At 47.3% G+C, this 19,600-nt stretch overlaps 1 protein-coding gene across 10 annotated transcripts in view; it reads left to right on the top strand.

Moving 5' to 3' along the window:
* UNC80 (unc-80 subunit of NALCN channel complex) overlaps positions 1–19,600 on the top strand; it is a 288,351-nt gene that overhangs the window by 27,895 nt on the left and 240,856 nt on the right. For 6 of the 10 annotated variants that reach the window (XM_075317549.1, XM_075317547.1, XM_075317554.1 and 3 more), the window contains exons 6-13: positions 605–678; positions 2,828–2,988; positions 3,083–3,344; positions 5,350–5,481; positions 5,620–5,836; positions 6,578–6,718; positions 6,804–7,072; positions 19,009–19,356. In XM_075317549.1, the coding sequence (XP_075173664.1) occupies positions 605–678; positions 2,828–2,988; positions 3,083–3,344; positions 5,350–5,481; positions 5,620–5,836; positions 6,578–6,718; positions 6,804–7,072; positions 19,009–19,356 (1,604 nt within the window). The remainder of the gene's footprint in view (positions 1–604; positions 679–2,827; positions 2,989–3,082; positions 3,345–5,349; positions 5,482–5,619; positions 5,837–6,577; positions 6,719–6,803; positions 7,073–19,008; positions 19,357–19,600) is intronic. The other 4 variants (XM_075317556.1, XM_075317555.1, XM_075317548.1 and 1 more) reach the window with 2 other exon arrangements.

Genomic DNA, 19,600 nt, shown 5'->3' with positions numbered 1-19,600 from the left:
AGGATGGGAGATATATATACAAGGATAGGCCAAGGATGATGAACATTTACCAGGATGGGGCACATATCTACCAGGAAGGGAGGAATTTATACCAAGATGGGGACATTTTTTCCAGGATGGGGTACATATCTATGAGGGTGGGGACATATATACCAAGATGGGGAATATATTTACCAGGAAGAAGCCCAGAAAGGGAAGTATTTGAACAGGATCTGGGACATTACTATATAATGAAGGGGAGGGCAACTCGTATGTCTTTATAGGATTTAGAATGCTAAATGTATAGATACACATACATACATCTGACCAACATAGAGGGGGGGCCCAGGTCCAAATTTTGCACCGGGGCCCATCGAACTCTAGTTATGGCACTGGTGGCAATATCATGTGCATTGTCTAATGTGGAACATGTACCAAAACTGGTTCTAAAGATAAGTGGAGCAGTTTGTACAAATTCTTTCAGATTTTGCTTTTATTTTTAAGAGCTCTTTGGAAAACGAAAGACCACTCCACTTTACTTTTTAACAAATCTTAACAAATCTTCTCCATTCCATCTATATTCCATGCCTGATTTAGGAAAATGTTACATTTTTCTGCATTTTAGCAAAAAGAAGTTCTCCATGTAACAGTCAGAACAAAGTGATAGATTCCCCAAAACAGAGCACAGGACTCACAGAGGTAAGACATGTACCAGTTTTTTTTCTGTTCAGTTGCTTCAGCACTGCTATAAAGTAACCTGACTAAATGGAGTAAAAAGCAAAAAAAAAACCTTTTCAGCAATGATGTGTAAATAATAATATGTGTAAATATAGTGCATTAAATAATAATATGTGTAAATAAAGTGCAGATGTGCAATGTCAGTTTATTCAAGCAAATACCAGGACAGTTAAAGGGAATGTCGACTACTTTTATATTGATGACCTATCGTCTTGGTGGAAGTCCAACCCTTCTGATAAGCTATGATCATTTTTGGCGGCAGACAGTGTATGGGGTGGAACAGCACAGCTCCTAATAATATATATTTATTCACTTATATTGCACTATTAATTCCACAGCTCTTTATATACATTGGCAAGTCTGTCCCCATTAGGGCTCACAATCCAAAGTCTCTATCAGTATGTTTTTGGAGTGTGGGAGGAAACCCACACAAACATGGGGAGAACATACAAACTCCTTGCAGATGGTGTCCTTGGTGGGATTTGAACCAAGGACCCCAGCTCTGCAAGACTGCAATGCTAACCACTGAGCCACAGTGCTCCTAAGGACTGAGCATCAATATCCAAGTAGTGGACATACAGCTGGTGAAATAAGTATTGAGCACATCACCAAATTTCTAAGTAAATATATTTCTAAAGGAGATATTGGCATGAATTTCTCACCAGATGTCAGTAACAACTACTTAATTCACCCTCTGTATACTGCATGTGAATGGAGTACCCAGGAGCACTTGCGAGAAAAGGAGGAAACTGTAGACCACCGGGAAGACAATGTTGCTTCCTGAGAAATGGTTAATCATCTCATAAAGCCGCACTTAGCCTGTGGCTTACAATTTGCAAATGTACTAAAAAACAAATCAATCATAAGTATTCACACAACAGCAATTATTCAGTGTTTAGTGGTTTTGTGCCTCCATGAAGTTACCAATCTTTTGCCAATTTTAAATATTAATGGTCATTAGTAAGTAAATGAAAATCCTGTTGACATGTAATGAAGATGCTTGTTTTTATCACACTAGTTTAATGAGATGATGATTGGAGTTGTCCTTTAATTAATAAGACATTTCTGTTAAATGATGCAAAAAGAAATAAAAACAAACAAAAATTCCAATTGGAATAATTTAACTAAAATGTAACAGATATAACCAAGTAATAATACAGATACTGTATAAGTGAGTGCCATATTTTAGGACAATCCAATGTGAGGGAGTTTATTTCAGTATTTAGATCTTGTATTGCGATGTAGGAGGGAGAGCTATGATAAAGAAAAGGTTTGATATTTCATCCAGAATTTGATTTCCATGTAGAGATCCACCAGTTTTATAACATTCACTTCTGTACAAAGAAAAGTACTCAAATGGGGTTTTACGCTGTCCCTGCAATCCCCACGTCTGGTGCAGAAAGAAGGATATTAAAATGGGCTTTACACACAGCGACATTGCTAGTGATGTCGCTGGTGAAAGCACCTGCCCCGTCGGTTGTGGGTCACAGGCAAATCGCTGCCCATGGTGCACAACATCGCTTACACGCGTCACACGTACTTACCTGCTTAGCGATGTCGCTGTTGCCGGCGAACCGCCTGCTTTCTAAGGGGGCGGTTCTTTCGGCGTCACAGCGGCATCACTAAGCGGCCGCCCAGTAGAAGCAGAGGGGCGGAGATGAGCGGGCCGAACATCCCGCTCAGCTCCTTCCTTCCTCATTGTGGGCCGCCGCAGGTACGGTGATGATCCTCGTTTCTGCAGTGTCACACATATCGATGTGTGCTGCCGCAGGAACGACGAACAACATCGTACCTGCAGCAGCAACGATAATCGGGATTACAACGACTGGACAACGATCAACCATATTGTGAGTATTTTTGATCGTTAACGGTTCGTTCGTGCGTTTCACACGCAACGATGTCGCTAACGAGGCCAAATCTGCGTCATGAATTCCGTGACCCCAACGACATCTCGTTAGCGATGTCGTTGCGTGTATAGCCCGCTTTATATGTGACTGATAATACAGAAATTCCAGTCCTAGATACAATGTGTTTATTGTATATGTAAAGCAAAAACATATTTTATTGATGTAACCATCTGCTGTTATAACGGTAAGCATATACCATTTAGTTTCTTTTAATGCACAAGGGGTTTGATGTGGTTTCTGAAGTTGCTCATCCAGAAGACTTGGTGCCTCCTAGACCCACCGTATCCAGCTGCCAGAGAGCCAACTCATTTGATGGTTGCACTACATCCCAGACATCACAGGAGAGAGTACTACCCTTTCCAAGGTGAGAATTACATTTTTGTGATTAATATCTGTTCATTCAGATGTGGTTTAATTTTTTTAATGTTAACTATGGTAGTTTTGCTTTTAATTTTCAGACTATCTTTAGTGATTCCTCCATGTCAAAAGTCTCGATATGCCACTTACTTTGATGTGGCTGTATTGAGGTGCTTACTGCAGCCCCACTGGTCAGAAGAAGGGACTCAGTGGTCACTTATGTACTACCTTCATCGACTTAGGCATATGCTGGAAGAGAAACCAGAAAAGTCTCCTGAACCTGAGGAAACCCCACTCCCACGACCTCGCAGTAGCTCAATGGTGGCAGCAGCACCTTCCCTTGTAAACACCCATAAAACCCAGGTAAGAGATAAAATATTAATAAACAGATATACAAATTGTCTCCTCAGTGAGTAGACAAACTCTAGTGGCATCTATTTCATATTTCCCAGAGGTGCATTGCGGCTTAAAGTCTCCTCACCACTGGCATGCTGGATTGGTGTGTCAGTCTCCGCAAGGAGAATAGTGTTCCCCTTAAACAGATATATACTTTTTTAGAGCACGTACATATTTTAAAATATAAGCTGATAGTTGCATAAATGAGAGACTCATAGTTTTGTCCTAACACATGATCCTCATGGATCAAAACTAAAATTATTGTCCTTATGAACCTTTCAGAGTTGAGTTTTCATAATTGCCATTTATAAAATGAAAGTTGAAGACTAGTTGGTAGTTATGTGAAACAAGGAGTTGTTTTCTTTGAGGAGGTTAGATAAACCTTAAAGGGAACCTGTCAGCAGAAATTTCGCCCAAAACCTAAAAGCTTCCCCCTCTGCAGCTCCTGGGCTGCATTCTAGAAAGGTCCCTGTTATTATTGTGCCGCATGTGAGACCAAAATAAAGGCTTTATAAAGTGGTACCTTTTTGTATTCAGATAGTGTAAATGTGACACGGGGGCGGGCTCTCTGGCGTCCGTTATTCTGCCCCCTGGTCCTGTATGCCGCCCCCATCGCTCCTTTCCATAGCTGATGCACCGCCCACTGCTCCAGCCATCACCGCGCATGCCCAGTGCCAGTCTCACGGGACTGAGCAGTGTGACCGCTGGTGACGTGTGCGCAGGCAAGTGATTATGGGCGGGGCTGTGATTGTTATCAGCAAGTACCCGCCCATAATCTCGTGAGCGCCCAAACCTCACCAGCGGTCAGACACACTGTGCTCAGGGTAGTGCTAGACTGTATGGGCTGCTTCCAGGGATGACATCCCTTTTGTCACGTGATAGGGGCGTGTTCAAAATACTATCACGTGACAAAAGGGACGTCATCCCTGGAAGCAGCCCATACAGTCTAGCACTACCCTGAGCACAATGTGACCGCTGGTGAGGTTTGCGCGCTCACGAGATTATGGGCGGGTACTTGCTGATAACAATCACAGCCCCGCCCATAATCACTTGCCTGCGCACACGTCACCAGCGGTCACACTGCTCAGTCCCGTGAGACTGGCACTGGGCATGCGCGGTGATGGCTGGAGCAGTGGGCGGTGCATCAGCTATGGAAAGGAGCGATGGGGGCGGCATGCAGGACCAGGAGGCAAAATAACGGACGCCAGAAAGCCCGCCCCCGTGTCACATTTACACTATCTGAATACAAAAAGGTACAACTTTATAAAGCCTTTATTTTGGTCTCACATGCGGCACAATAATAACAGGGACCTTTCTAGAATGCAGCCCAGGAGCTGCAGAGGGGGAATCTTTTAGGTTTTGGGCGAAATTTCTGCTGACAGGTTCCCTTTAATATACACATTCTATTTAATTGACTATCTACCTACATTTAAAGGGAATCTGTCAGCAGTTTTTTTCTACCTCATCTGAGATGAGCGTAATGTAGACAAAGAGATCCTGAATCCAATGGTGTATCCTTAGATTACTGGCTATAGCCAATCAGACAAAATCAGAATTTTTAGAGTTAGCCATCTAGTAGAGCTGAGAGAGCTGTCCTGCCCACACCAGGCTCTCTATAGAAATCATACATTGACAGTGAGGTGTCAATCAGTGGAAGAGGTGTGCCGAACTGCCTTACATGTGACATTATAGTCTGAGCAATAAGTCCTGTTGGTTAAATAAACATAGCAAACAACAAATTAGACCATGACAATACAGGCATCCCTAAATTCTATAAATTCTTCGTTTTAACCCTTGCAAGCATGCTGTTTTCAGCTTATATAGCAAAAACCTGTCGACAGATTCCCTTTAACTAAATAGGTGGCAAAATGGTCCATAAGTCAGGTAAGTGACGGATGTAAGCTCTTCCCTAAAGTTGTTAAAAACAGTTGTAGTTTGGAAAATCTTCTTATGGAAAGTTTTTATCTTAAAGGATATGACCAAATGTAATGAAGAAGACAGGTCATTGGGCACAGAGCCATATGCCAAAGTATCATTGACCAATCTCCGAAGATCTGCAATACCAGACCTCTCCTCAGATATTGGAATCAACATTTTCAAAAGGGTAAGAAATCTCTTCTTAAGATTATAGTAAGAACAATGCATCCTTTTACGCAAAACTTGAAATATTGTCGTAATTTTAAATGTATCAAATAAAAAATAATTGTAGTGCTATAAATGATCTATATTTGTTCTTCTGCAGCTGAGAACCCGGAGAGATGATAGAGAGCGTAAGGGATCAATACCATATCACCACCAAGGGAAGAAGCGACAGCGTAGGATAGGGATGCCCTTTCTCCTGCACGAGGACCACTTGGATGTTTCCCCAACCCGCAGTACGTTTTCCTTTGGGAGTATTTCTGGTATTGGAGAGGACAGGCGCACTATTGAGAAAGGGGGCTGGCAAACCACAATATTAGGTGAGTTTGATAGGTTTGGTAGCTGTAGGCTATGTATTGTAAGGTATAATTTGTCAGCCTTGTGAAAAATGTGTTTTAGAACTGTTTCCACATTTTTCACAAAAAATCCCTAATCGACGTGTATAGATTAGAGATGACATGCTAAATTTCTGAAAAATGAGGACAGAGAAAATGTATTCCAATTTTACAACATGATTTCTGCTAATACTAAATGGTGGCTTATTGTTAAGGATTGGAGAGTCTGAAAATCAAAATGTTGCAGTCTGGACAAGCTTAATCAAAGTGGACAGTTTTAGAAGTTCCTACATTGTCAGGAGTATCTGAGTCTTCATGGTTGATGGATTATGTGAAGCTAGACTCGTTTTAACTTCTCTTTCCTTGATAAGTGATCTAAGATAGAGTAAATAGACCAAATAAAATAGTAATTGGTGGTTTTATACAGTGGAGTTGTAAAAAAGATGCACAATTATACTATTAGTGGCTTTTCATTATGACTTTCTATAAAACATATAGCGCTTCAAGGCAGATAAGATTAGTGGGTATGGTACTTGCAGTCCTTATAGGTGGGTATAGTACTTGCAGTCGTCCTTATACGTGCTGTCCTTGTATTTTCATTTTGGGATTGAGCCCCAACAGTTTACTTATAGCCACGTAACCTATTAGAATGAGGGGTGAATTATCTGGGATCTAGGACAGTTCTTGATATTTGTAAACGTTCTAACATATTTCCTGGTGCTATAGGTAAATTTACCAGGCGTGGAAGCTCCGATACTGCTACCGAGATGGAGAGCTTGAGTGCCAGGCATTCTCACTCACATCATACTTTGCTAAGCGATCTTCCAGACCACCCCAACAGTCATGGAGAGAACACATCTAAAGATGGTATGTGTGAATATTTATAAGTGTTAAGTAATATCATGCTGGTATCTGGACTCGATAACCACAAAGGAACCCTAATTCTTTCCAGTGAGATCTCAAATTTCAACCATAACGGTGGCCACATTCAACACCACTCTTGCTTCATTCAACGTTGGTTATGCTGACTTTTTCGCTGATCACATGAGAAAGCTGTGCAATCAAGTGCCCATCCCTGAGATGCCTCATGAACCTCTTGCCTGTGCCAATCTACCACGTAGCCTAACAGATTCCTGTATTAACTACAGCAGCCTGGAGGACACAGAGCATATAGATGGCACCAACAACTTTGTCCACAAGAATGGCATGCTGGACCTCGCGGTAAGGGAATAAGTCTTCTACATATAGCCACAGTGCAAGCTTTGCTGTGACTTTGACAAGTGTAGAAACGTAACATTGCCCAAGAGAAGCAAGTTTCTAAGTGATATATATCTATCTATCTATCTTATTTATCTATCTGTTTATCTATCTACACACATACAGTGAGAAAAATAAGTATTTGATACGCTGCTGATTTTGCAAGTTTTCTCACCTACAAAGAATGGAGAGGTCTGTAATTTTTATTGTAGGCACACTGCAACTGTGACAGACAGAATAAAAAAAATCCAGAAAAATCAAATTGCATGATTTTTAAATCATTAATTTGCATTTTATTGCATTAAATAAGTATATAATACAAGAGAAAAACAGAACATAATATTTGTTGCAGAAACCTTTGTTTGCAGCTACAGAGGTCAGATGTTTCCTGTGGTTCTTGACCATGTTTGCACACACTGCAGCAGGGATTTTGGTCAACTCCTCCATATAGATCTTCTCCAGATCATTCAGGTTTCAGGGCTGTCGCTTGCAACTTTGAATTTCAGCTCCCTCCAGAGATTTTCTATTGGGTTCAGATCTGGAGACTGACTAGGCCACTCCAGGACCTTGAAATGCTTCTTACAGACCCACTCCTTAGTTGTCCTGCCTGTGTGTTTCAAGTCATTGTCATGCTGGAAGACTAGCCACTACCCATCTTCAATGCTCTTACTGAGGGAAGGAGGTTGTTGACCAAAATCTCACAATACATGACTCCATCCATCCTCTCTTTAATACGGTGCAGTTGTCCTGTTCACTTTGCAGAAAAGCATCCTCAAAGTGGTATGTTTCCACCCCCATGCTTCATTGATGTTCTTGGGGTTGTACTCATCCTTCTTCCTCCACTACTGTACTACTAACGGTAATCTTTGAGACTATGATCCCAGCTCTCTTCAGGTCATTGACCAAGTCCTCCCATGTAGTTCTGGGCTGATTCCTGAGCTTTCTCAAAACCTTACCTCACAAGCCAAGACCTTGTATGGAGCCCCAGATCAAATAACATTGACAGTCATCTTATGTTTTTTCCATTTTCTATTAATTGCACCAACAGTTGTTGCCTTCTTACCAAGCTGCTAGCTTATTGTCCTGTAGCACATCCCAGACTTGTGGAGGTCTATAATTTTGTCCCCAGTGTCCTTAGACAGATCTTTGCTGTTGGCCATGGTGGAGAGGTTGGAGTGTGATTGATTGAGTATGTGGACAGGTGTCTTTTTATACAAGTAACAAGTTCCAACAGGTGCAATTAATACAGGTAATTAGTACAGAGTAGGAGCTTCTTAAAGAAAAAAATAACAGGTGTGTGAGAGCCAAAATTCTTGCTGGTTGGTAGGTGATCAAATACTTAATTTTTGCAATAAAATGAAAATTAATTATTTAAAAATCATGCAATATGATTTTCTAGATTTTGTTTATTCTGTCACAGTTGAAGTTACCTACAATAAAAATTACAGCCCTCTACATTCTAAATAGGTGGGAAAACTTACAAAATCAGCAGTGTATCAAATACTTATTTTCCCCACTGTATGCATGTAGATATATGTGGAGATACTGTATATCTACACACAGATAGATAGATAGATAGATAGATAGATAGATAGATGGATAGATGGATAGATGGATAGATGGATAGATAGATAGATGGATAGATAAATCTAGTTACCTATCTATCAAAATACAGGCGGTTAAAATGACATATTGACAGATCAGATTGACAGATCTGTATAAAGACCAAGACATAGGCTTATTTTCAGGGGATGTCTTATTGTTTACTATGAGTGACAATCTAAATGTATTCTTGATCAAAAGAAAAATTAATATTTATTCAAATATGATCACATCACATCCTGGAACATCAACATAACTCTCCAAAGCCTGTGTGTAACACATGTATCTATGTATCTATATATATATATATATATATATATATATACTAGAAGGTGGCCCGATTCTACGCATCGGGTATTCTAGAATTTACGTATTGTGTAGTTCATGTATGATTTTTGTAATATATATATATATATAGATGTTGTTGTGTGTAGTTACCAAGTGTTTGTGTAGGGCGCTGTACATGTTCTGAGTGTCGCGGGGGGTGAGAGCGGTGTTGTATGTGTGTTGTGTGTGTTGCGTTGTTTGTGGAGCGCTGTGTGTCTGTAGCGTTGTGTGTGTGTGTGTGTGTTGTGCGGTTTGTGTGTGTGTGGTGTGTTTTGGGGGGAGGTATGTTTTGAGCAATGTGTGTGTTGTGCAGTATGTGCGTATATTTGTGTGTGCAGCGTTGTCTGTGTGTGTGGGTGTCTGTGTAGGGCGTTGTTTGTGATTCCTAGTGTGTGTGTGTTGTGCAGTGCGCGTGTGTGTGTGTGTTGGGGGGAGGTGTGCACCTCCCATCGTGCTCCATCCCCCATGCTGCGCACCCCCCATCGCGCTGCATCCCTCATGCTGCGCACTCCCAAACGTGCTCCATCCGCCATGCTGCGCACTCCCAAACGTGCTCCATCCGCCATGCTGCGCACTCCCAAACGTGGTCCATCCGCCATACTGCGCACTCCCCATCGTGCTGCATCCCCCATGCTGCGCACTCCCAAACGTGCTCCATCCGCCATGCTGCGCACTCCCCATCGTGCTCTATCCGCCATGCTGCACACTCCCAAACGTGCTCCATCCGCCATGCTGCGCACTCCCAAACGTGCTCCATCCGCCATGCTGCGCACCCCCTATCATGCTCCATCCGCCATGCTCCGCACTCCCAAACGTGCTCCACCCGCCATGCTGCGCACTCCCAAACGTGCTCCATCCGCCATGCTGCGCACTCCCAAACGTGCTCCATCCGCCATGCTGCGCACTCCCAAACGTGGTCCATCCGCCATGCTGCGCACTCCCAAACGTGCTCCATCCGCCATGCTGCGCACTCCCAAACGTGCTCCATCCGCCATACTGCGCACTCCCCATCGTGCACCATCCGGCATGCTGCGCACTCCCAAACGTGCTCCATCCGGCATGCTGCGCACTCCCAATCGTGCTCCATCCGCCATGCTGCGCACTCCCAAACGTGCTCCATCCGCCATGCTGCGCACTCCCAAACATGCTCCATCCGCCATGCTGCGCGCTCCCAAACATGGTCCATCCGCCATGCTGCGCACTCCCAAACGTGCTCCATCCGCCATGCTGCGCACTCCGAAACGTGCTCCATCCGCCATACTGCGCACTCCCAAACGTGCTCCATCTGCCATACTGCGCACTCCCAAACGTGCTCCATCCGTCATGCTGCGCACTCCCAAACGTGCTCCATCCGTCATGCTGCGCACTCCCAAACGTGCTCCATCCGCCATGCTGCGCACTCCCAAACGTGCTCCATCCGCCATGCTGCGCACTCCCCATCATGCTCCATCCGCTTGGGAGTGCGCAGCATGCCGGATGGTGCACGATGGGGAGTGCGCAGTATGGCGGATGGAGCACGTTTGGGAGTGCGCAGTATGGCGGATGGAGCACGTTTGGGAGTGCGCAGCATGGCGGATGGACCACGTTTGGGAGTGCGCAGCATGGCGGATGGACCACGTTTGGGAGTGCGCAGCATGGCGGATGGACCACGTTTGGGAGTGCGCAGCATGGGGGATGCAGCACGATGGGGAGTGCGCAGTATGGCGGATGGAGCACGTTTGCTCAGCCTCTCTCCTTCCAGCCTCCCTCAGCATCAGCCTCCCCCTCCCAGCCTTCCCCAAGATCAGCCTCTCTGCTCCCAGCCTCCTCCAGCACGCCGTGCTCCTCTGCCGACACTCACCCACACCCGATCGCATCCACTCACCCACACAACCGATCGCATCCACTCACCCACACAACCGATCGCATCCACTCACCCACACACCCGATCGCATCCACTCACACACACCCGATCGCATCCACTCACACACACCCGATCGCATCCACTCACAGACACCCGATCGCATCCACTCACACACACCCGATCGCATACACTCACACACACAGACACTGACGATATTGCACATACGCGCTGATACTCACAACATCCGGGGATATCACATGCTTCTGGCCATGTGATCCTCCGTCAGGTCCTGGAAGCTCACAGCACAATATCGCCGCCGAGAAGCAAGCGATATCCCAGGATGTTGTGAGTATGTGGATGCGATGTGATGTGTGAGGTATGTGTGAGTGTGATCTGATTTGTGTGTGTGTGTGCTGTTATGTGTGTGCTGTTATGTGTGTGTATGTTCCGCAGCTGCAGGACCTTGATGTGTGGATGCGATGTGATGTGTGTGTGAGGTGTGTGTGAGAGTGAGTGTGAGCCGGTGTACACTGGTAACTATGATACACATCGGGTAACTAAGGGACCTTAGTTACCCGATGTGTATAATGGTTACCAGCTTTCACGGCCTCCGTTAAGATCCTAGCATCGCAAGGTTATGTCTGGCGCTGCCGGGATCCTGACGGAGCCGGTGTAGAAGCAAGCGATATCCCAGCATGTTGTGATGTGTGGATGTGATGTGTGAGGTGTGTGTGAGAGTGAGTGTGATCTGATGTGTGTGTGTGTACTCACCTGGGAATCGGAGCCCCGTGTCAGTTGGGCCACAGCGAGCGTGCATTGCGTGAGGGGGGCGGGGCCTGCAGAGAGCCGGGGCGAGAGGCCAATCCGTGTGGGGGGGCGGGGCCATGGCGAGCCCAGCGGCCAATCAGCTTTGTGTCACCGTAAGGACACAATTTCGGAGCATGACAGACAGACAGACAGATAGACAGATAGACAGACAGACAGACAGAATAAGGCAATTATATATATAGATATACACACTATATTTATATATATATATATATATATATATATATATATATACTATATATATATATATATATATATATATATATATATATATATATATATATATATATATATACAGTACAGACCAAAAGTTTAGACACACCTTCTCATTCAAAGAGTTTTCTTTATTTGCAGGACTACTTTGTACACTCTTGGCATTCTCTTGATGAGCTTCAAGAGGTAGTCACTGGAAATGGTTTTCCAACAGTCTTGAAGGAGTTCCCAGAGATGCTTAACACTTGTTGGCCCTTTTGCCTTCACTCTGCGGTCCAGATCACCCCAAACCATCTCGATTGGGTTCAGGTCTGGTGACTGTGGAGACCAGGTCATCTGGCGTAGCACCCCATCACTCTCCTTCTTAGTCAAATAGCCCTTATACAGCCTGGAGGTGTGTTTGGGGTCATTGTCCTGTTGAAAAGTAAATGATGGTCCAACTAAACGCAAACCGGATGGAATAGCACGCCGCTGCAAGATGCTGTGGTAGGCATGCTGGTTCTGTATGCCTTCAATTTTGAATAAATCCCCCACAGTGTCACCAGCAAAGCACCCCCACACCATCACACCTCCTCCTCCTTGCTTCATGGTGGGAACCAGCCATGTAGAGTCCATCCATTCACCTTTTCAACAAAGACACGGTGGTTGGATCCAAAGATCTCAAATTTGGACTCATCAGACCAAAGCACAGATTTCCACTGGTCTAATGTCCATTCCTTGTGTTCTTTAGCCCAAACAAGTCTCTTCTGCTTGTTGCCTATCCTTGGCAGTGGTTTCCTAGCAGCTATTTTACCATGAAGGCCTGCTGAACAAAGTCTCCTCTTAACAGTTGTTGTAGAGATGAGAAGGTGTGTCCAAACTTTTGGTCTGTACTGTATATATATATATATAGATAGATATATATGTGTCGCGGATGGGGAGGACGCCGCTGCGCTACGCTCGCTAATGCTCGGGTCCGGCGCTACTGCGATGGCTGCTCGGTGGCTCGAGTGGTGGGCCGGATCCGGGGACTCGAGCGGCGCTCCTCGCCCGTGAGTGAAAGGGGTGGTTGGTTTGGGGAATTTAGTCCGTGACGCCACCCACGGGTCGTGGTGAAGATGGGCACCACCGCTGCTGGTGACGGGGATCCCGGGAGCGATGGTAGGGAGCAGCTGGGATGTTGTTTTCCCCCTCCGTGGGTAGGGGTCGGTGGTCCTGGGGCCCGATGATGTGACGGGGAGGCAGGGTTGGTGAGGTGCAGGGTTGCAGGGACAGCGCGGCGCGGTGCCGGATGGCACGGGTGTACTCACTCAGCAAGAAAGGTACAAAGTCCTCGGTAAACCACACGGCTGGATGGATGGGTCCCGCAGCCGGCTGCAGTGTCTCTCCCCGGACAGGTGATGGCGGCTGTCTTTCCCTGCACCTTGATGTTCTCCTTCTGACTACTATGGATTCCCAACGGTAGTCCGCTCCCCGGTGAATGGGTACCGGAGGAGCCCATTTGCCCGCAGGCGCTGGCCCTTGGGTCTCTAGCCTTAGGCGGTAGCTGTATACCTTCACGGTGTGGGCTGTTGCCTTCAATCGGGACTTTTGCTGTTGTGAAACCCCTGGGGTTCCAGTCACATTCGGATCTGACTATTGTCGGCGGCTCCAAGCCTGGTCGGGGTCCGATGGCCCTGCCTGTGTGTGCTGGCTTCACTTCGCTCCCCGGTCGGTACCGGCGGGCCGTCGCCCGACCCCGGTCCTACGGTTCTGCGTTGCTCCACCACTCCTGCAGACGGCCACCACCGTCTGCCAACCTTGCTGTCAGTGCCTGGGCCACAAACCCAGACACCCAAGTGCTTGCTCCTCTCACTTCAAACTCCAACACTCAACTCTCACTTTTCCCGCCTCCAGGCCTGTGAACTCCTCGGTGGGTGGGGCCAACCACTTGGCTCCGCCCCACCTGGTGTCGACATCAGACACTGGAGGGAGGCAACAAGAGTTTTTGTTTGACTGGTGTCCCTGTCTAATGGGGGTGGGGGTGTTTGTATGTTATCTGTGACGACCTGGCTAGGCCAGGGTGCCACATTCCCCCTTGGTGAAATGCAGGCCGTCCGCGGGCTGCCCGTCCATCACCGGTTTTATTTTTCTTTTCAAAAACTGTAAAAAATATAAATAACAGGTAAACATTTTCAAACATAAGTATTTTTGTTAGGACACTTGAACGTTGCACATGTAAAAAAAACATTTTTAATAATAACAGATGGACGGACGGATGTCTTCCGCTCTCCCACCCAAGCAACCTAGCCCTGATGCTGCCCCTAAGAAGTGGGCAGCACCCCTTGACCCCAGTCCAGGTTCAGGCTGCCCGAGCGGGAACGGGTACGGTTACTCGCACCCGGCTGTCACTTCAGGGGACCCCACGTCCTTGGGGGACCCCTGACCCCCGGAGGATGGCCACCGGTCCTGGTAGTGGCCGGGCCCCAGCCTGCTCTGCTGCGGGTCCTTCTTCCAATCTGCCTCTCCGGAGGCGGCTCCGACGGAAAATCATCCCTCAACTTATTTACAAGCCCACAAGTTCGTTGGTGGCCTGCCAGTTCTCGGCCATGTCCATGAGTAGTCTCTCATGCAGGGGGGGTAAAAGCACACAGGGTCCCTCCGGGGACAACTTGCCGGCAACGGCCGGAATAATCACATGGACAATCAGATGAAGGTTCATGGTTCATTAAAGTCATTCAATCAAACTGCTGAGGGTCCCAACGGGGGACAACTACTTGCAACGGCGGACCGCTGCCACTACTTAAGGTCATACTACTCCAGGACCTCTTCCTGCTCCACATCTGGATGGCTTGGTGGAGGAGGGGGCTGGGGCCGCATCTGCTCACTGCGGCTCTTCCTCTGCTTTACATCCAGGGCGAACCAGCCCCTCTCTCCACAGTGGCGGGTATAAGTCACTAGGTCGCCTGGCAATAGATCACGACCTGGATGGCCCGTGGGGAGGTGTGAATTGACATCACGGCGGGCCACGAATACTTCGGCCTCCAGGCCCAGCTCATAGATGAAGCCAAACCCCCTCCGTTGGTCGAACTGCCGGACTTGACCATCGTACACCAGGCCCCGCACCCGAAAGGTGGCATGACGGAGTGCATCTTTCTCCCTGATCACCCTCGCCATCACTTCGGTCCTCTGCTGCTCTCTGGCGGCAATCTCCCGGCCCAACGGGTTTGGTTCCCTGTCCCAGTCTGGACTGCCAGAGCCGGGACGGCTTCAGGTGCGGCCACTTCCGGGGCCGATGGCTCCTTGTCGCGGACGGCTACTTCCCGCGGGGCCTTCCAAGGTAGCGAGAGGGACACAGGCCGTTCCCGAACAACGCCCCCAGGCCGGTCCTCTAGGGCGGACGGGTTGGATTCCGCTAACGGTGTTGGGGGTAGCGGACCGAGCGGAGGGGTGACAGCAGCCGGTACGGATGGCGGGGGAAGCAGGAGGGTGAGCGGGCGCAGGCCGGGCCCCTCAGCCGCAGCGGCCGGTCCTTCTCGGACATAACATAGGGGCGTGGGTCGCTTACCCGCTCCTCCAACTCTGTCTCCACCTCGCGTCTCCGCACGGCCACCGCCACCTCCTCCATCTCGGCCACCCAACGCTCCATCAGGAACCGGACCTGGGCTTGAAGGCGGCAGAACATCTGCGGGGTCCGGGCTTCCACCCATGCCGCTGTTCCTGGCGTGGGCTCGGGGGTTTCCGTGGTCCCGGACGGACGGGACATCATGCGTTGCCGTCTTCCAGGAACCAATTGTTTGCAGAGTCCTGGCGTCCCCGCTTTTATAGCCTCGGCTACATTAGGCAGACACACTCTCGCGCCCCCTTGGTACTCTTCAGCACTTCCGTTTGTTGGGGGCGGGGCTTCGCTTTCGCACCTTCACTGCTCGGAGAAGACGCTCGAGCGAGAGATTTTCGCGCCAAGATGGCGGCGCTTCAAAATTTTCGGCCGGACGCCGCCGGCGGAGATCACAAGGCGCACTTCTACTGGTAAGTAGATGGGTTCAATCCTGTTCATGACGCCAAGTTGTCGCGGGCAGGGAAGGCGCCGCTGTGCTGCGCTCGCTAACGCTCGGGTCCGGCGCTGCTGCGATGGCTGCTCGGTGGCTCGAGCGGTGGGCCGGATCCGGAGACTCGAGCGGCGCTCCTCGCCTGTGAGTGAAAGGGGTGGTTGGTTTGGGGAATTTAGTCCGTGACCCACCCACGGGTTGTGGTGAAGATGGGCACCACCGCTGCTGGTGACAGGGATCCCGAGAGCAATGGTAGGGAGCAGCTGGGATGTTGTTTTCCCCCTCCGTGGGTAGGGGTCGGTGGTCCTGGGGCCCGATGATGTAACAGGGAGGCAGGGTTGGTGAGGTGCAGGGTTGCAGGGACAGCGCGGCGCGGTGCCGGATGGCACGGATGAACTCATTCAGCAAGAAAGGTACAAAGTCCTTGGTAAACCAAACGGCTGGATGGACGGGTCCCGCAGCCGGCTGCAGTGTTTCCCCCCGGACAGGTGATGGCGGCTGTCTTTCCCTGCACCTTGATGTTCTCCTTCTGACTACTATGGATTCCCAACGGTAGTCCGCTCCCCGGTATATGGGTATTGGAGGAGCCCGTTTGCCCGCAGGCGTTGGCCCTTGGGTCTCTAGCCTTAGGCGGTAGCTGTATACCCTCACGGTGTGGGCTGTTGCCTTCAATCGGGACTGCTGTTGTGAAACCCCTGGGGTTCCAGTCACATTTGGATCTGACTATTGTCGGCAGCTCCAAGCCTGGTCGGGGTCTGATGACCCTGCCTGTGTGTGCTGGCTTCACTTCGCTCCCCGGTCCTACGGTTCCGCGTTGCTCCACCACTCCTGCAGATGGCCACCACTGTCTGCCAACCTTGCTGTCAGTGCCTGGGCCACAAACCCAGACACCCAAGTGCTTGCTCCTCTCAAATCAAACTCCAACACTCAACTCTCACTTTTCCCGCCTCCAGGCCTGTGAACTCCTCGGTGGGTGGGGCCAACCGCTTGGCTCCGCCCCACCTGGTGTGGACATCAGACACTGGAGGGAGGCAACAAAGGTTTTTGTTTGGCTGGTGTCCCTGTCCAATGGGGGTGGGGGTGTTTATATGTTATCTGTGACGACCTGGCTAGGCCAGGGCGCCACATATGTATATATTATATACCCACACACTGCACATACATGCCATACACACAAGCCTGTCTCTAGACCCCTGCGATTAAGAGACCTTTGGTAACAAGATGGTCACACAAACGTGATGTCAGAAAGGCCCTCAAGCAGTCTTACCATATAAGTGAAGTAACACTGGTGGCCTTAGGAGGATGGAGTTCCTCTGTAATTGCTCAGTTTGCTCTCCCTTCCCCTAATGCCAGTCTCTTGTTCAGTTTTTTTAGACTCCAGCATTTTAGATACCTTTGGTTACATCATGGTCACATGATTGTGAAGTCACCAAAGGTCCCCTTAACGACCCATGACGTACTGGGTACGTCATGGATCGTGTGCCGGTAAGCCCCGCCCCCTGCCGCCGGCAGGCGGCGGCTATCCGCGCACATATCAGCTGTTATCAACAGCTGACATGTGTGCCTGCTAGCCGCGGGTGGAATCGCTTCCACCCGCGGCCATTAACCCCTTTCATTTCGCTGCCAAAATCTTGCCAGCGATATGTATATGGGCGCCGCCATGACAGTCACTTACCCCGCCCCCACCGGAAGTCACGTGACATGATCACGTGACTTTCGGCGGTTGCCATGGTAGCACAGGGTCATGTGATGACGCCTGTAGCTAACATGACTCACTTCCTCTCAATGCCGGAATACAGCCGGCATTGAAAGTGAAGCAGCAAATCTGCAGTTCTCAGCTCTGTAGCTGAGATCTGCAGATAGTGCAAAGCGATCGGATTGCTGATCGCTATAGCCCCCTAGGGGGACTAGTAAAATAAAAAAAAAGTTAAAAAAAAAGTTTTAAAAAATTAAAAAAAAATAAAAAAACCTAAAAGTTCAAATCACCCCCCTTTCACCCCATTGAAAATTAAAGGGTTAAAAAAATAAAAAATACACACATATTTGGTATCACCACGTTCAGAAATGCCCGATCTATCAAAATATAAAATCAATTAATCTGATCAGTAAACAGCGTAGCGGCAAAAAAATTCCAAACGCCAAAATTACGTTTTTTGGTCACCGCAAATTTTGCGCAAAATGCAATAACAGGCGATCAAAATGTAGCATCTGCGCAAAAATGGTACCGTTAAAAACATCAGGTCGAGACGCAAAAAATAAGCCATCACTGAGCCTCAGATCCTGAAAAATGAGAACGCTACGGGTTTTGGAAAATGGTGCAAAACGTGCGCCATGTATTTTGGAAAAGCTTGTGAATTTTTTTAACCCCTTAGATACAAGTAAACCTATACATGTTTGGTGTCTACAAACTCGCACCGACCTGAGGCATCACATAGATACCTCAGTTTTACCATATAGTGAACACAGTGAATAAAATATCCCAAAAACTATTGTACGATCACACTTTTTATGCAATTTTTCCGCACTTAGAATTTTTTTGCCGTTTTCCAGTACACTATATGGTAGAACTTATGGTTTCATTTAAAAGTACAACTCGTCCCGCAAAAAACAAGCCCTCATATGGCAAGATTGATGGAAAAATAAAAAAGTTACGCCTCTCGGAAGAAGGCGAGCAAAAAACAAAAACGGAAAGTGACCGGGGGCTGAAGGGGTTAAACAAATTTAAACTCATAATACAAAAGCTGTGGGACCTAAGAAATTGCTCAGTTTGACTCTCCTTAAACCCGGCCCTGACTGTAACTAGGGTTTACTTTTGGAGTAGGACTTATATTTCAGGTATACTCCAAAAATCCTGTAAAATCATGCTAGGGCTTATTTTCGGTGTAGGTCTTATTTTCGGGGAAACACGGTAGACAAACAGTCATACAGACCGATAGATTAGATAGATAGATAGATACATAGATAGATAGATAGATGTGGAATCATAGGGTGTTATGTGATGTATCTGTAACTTTAATCATTATAATAATGCAGAAGTGTTGTGATATAATAGCTGATGCAATCTTTTACTGTCTTCTTAGGTTGTTCTTAAAGCAGTATACCTTGTTCTGAATCATGATATTAGTTCCCGGATCTGTGATGTGGCCCTAAATATTGTAGACTGTCTGCTGCAACTGGGAGTTGTTCCATGTGTTGAGAAAAAGAGAAAAAAGAGTGAGAATAAAGAAAACGAACCAATTATTATATCAGGACCAGCTTCAGTTTGTGGGGAAAAGAGACAAAGTGAAGGGAACTTCCAAATGAAAGGAGCTTCCCGAGGGTCAAGTTGTGGGTTTGGAGGTGCCTCGAGTGGTGGAACAGGAGGTGGTGGAGGAGGAGATGATGGGAGTGGGGACGATCAGTTCAAGAATGGAAAAAATGCTGAAAAGGTAAATATCTAACTGATATTATCAAAAGCTGAATATTAAACCTAAAACACACTGTAATATTATTAAACATAATTAGTAGTAGGATTTTCATAGTTTAAAACATTTTAATCATATTAGTAGTATTTCCATCAATTGTAGAATTTTCAAAATTTGTATAGCACAAACATAATAAAAACTGGAAATTAAGTAATAATTTTATTTATCACAACTACTATCATATTATGCTGTCAATACTGTTCGACAC

This window comes from Anomaloglossus baeobatrachus, chromosome 7 (genome assembly GCF_048569485.1).
Source record: "Anomaloglossus baeobatrachus isolate aAnoBae1 chromosome 7, aAnoBae1.hap1, whole genome shotgun sequence".
NCBI classification, from domain to species: domain Eukaryota; kingdom Metazoa; phylum Chordata; class Amphibia; order Anura; family Aromobatidae; genus Anomaloglossus; species Anomaloglossus baeobatrachus.
This window is presented reverse-complemented; position numbering and strand designations above follow the sequence as displayed.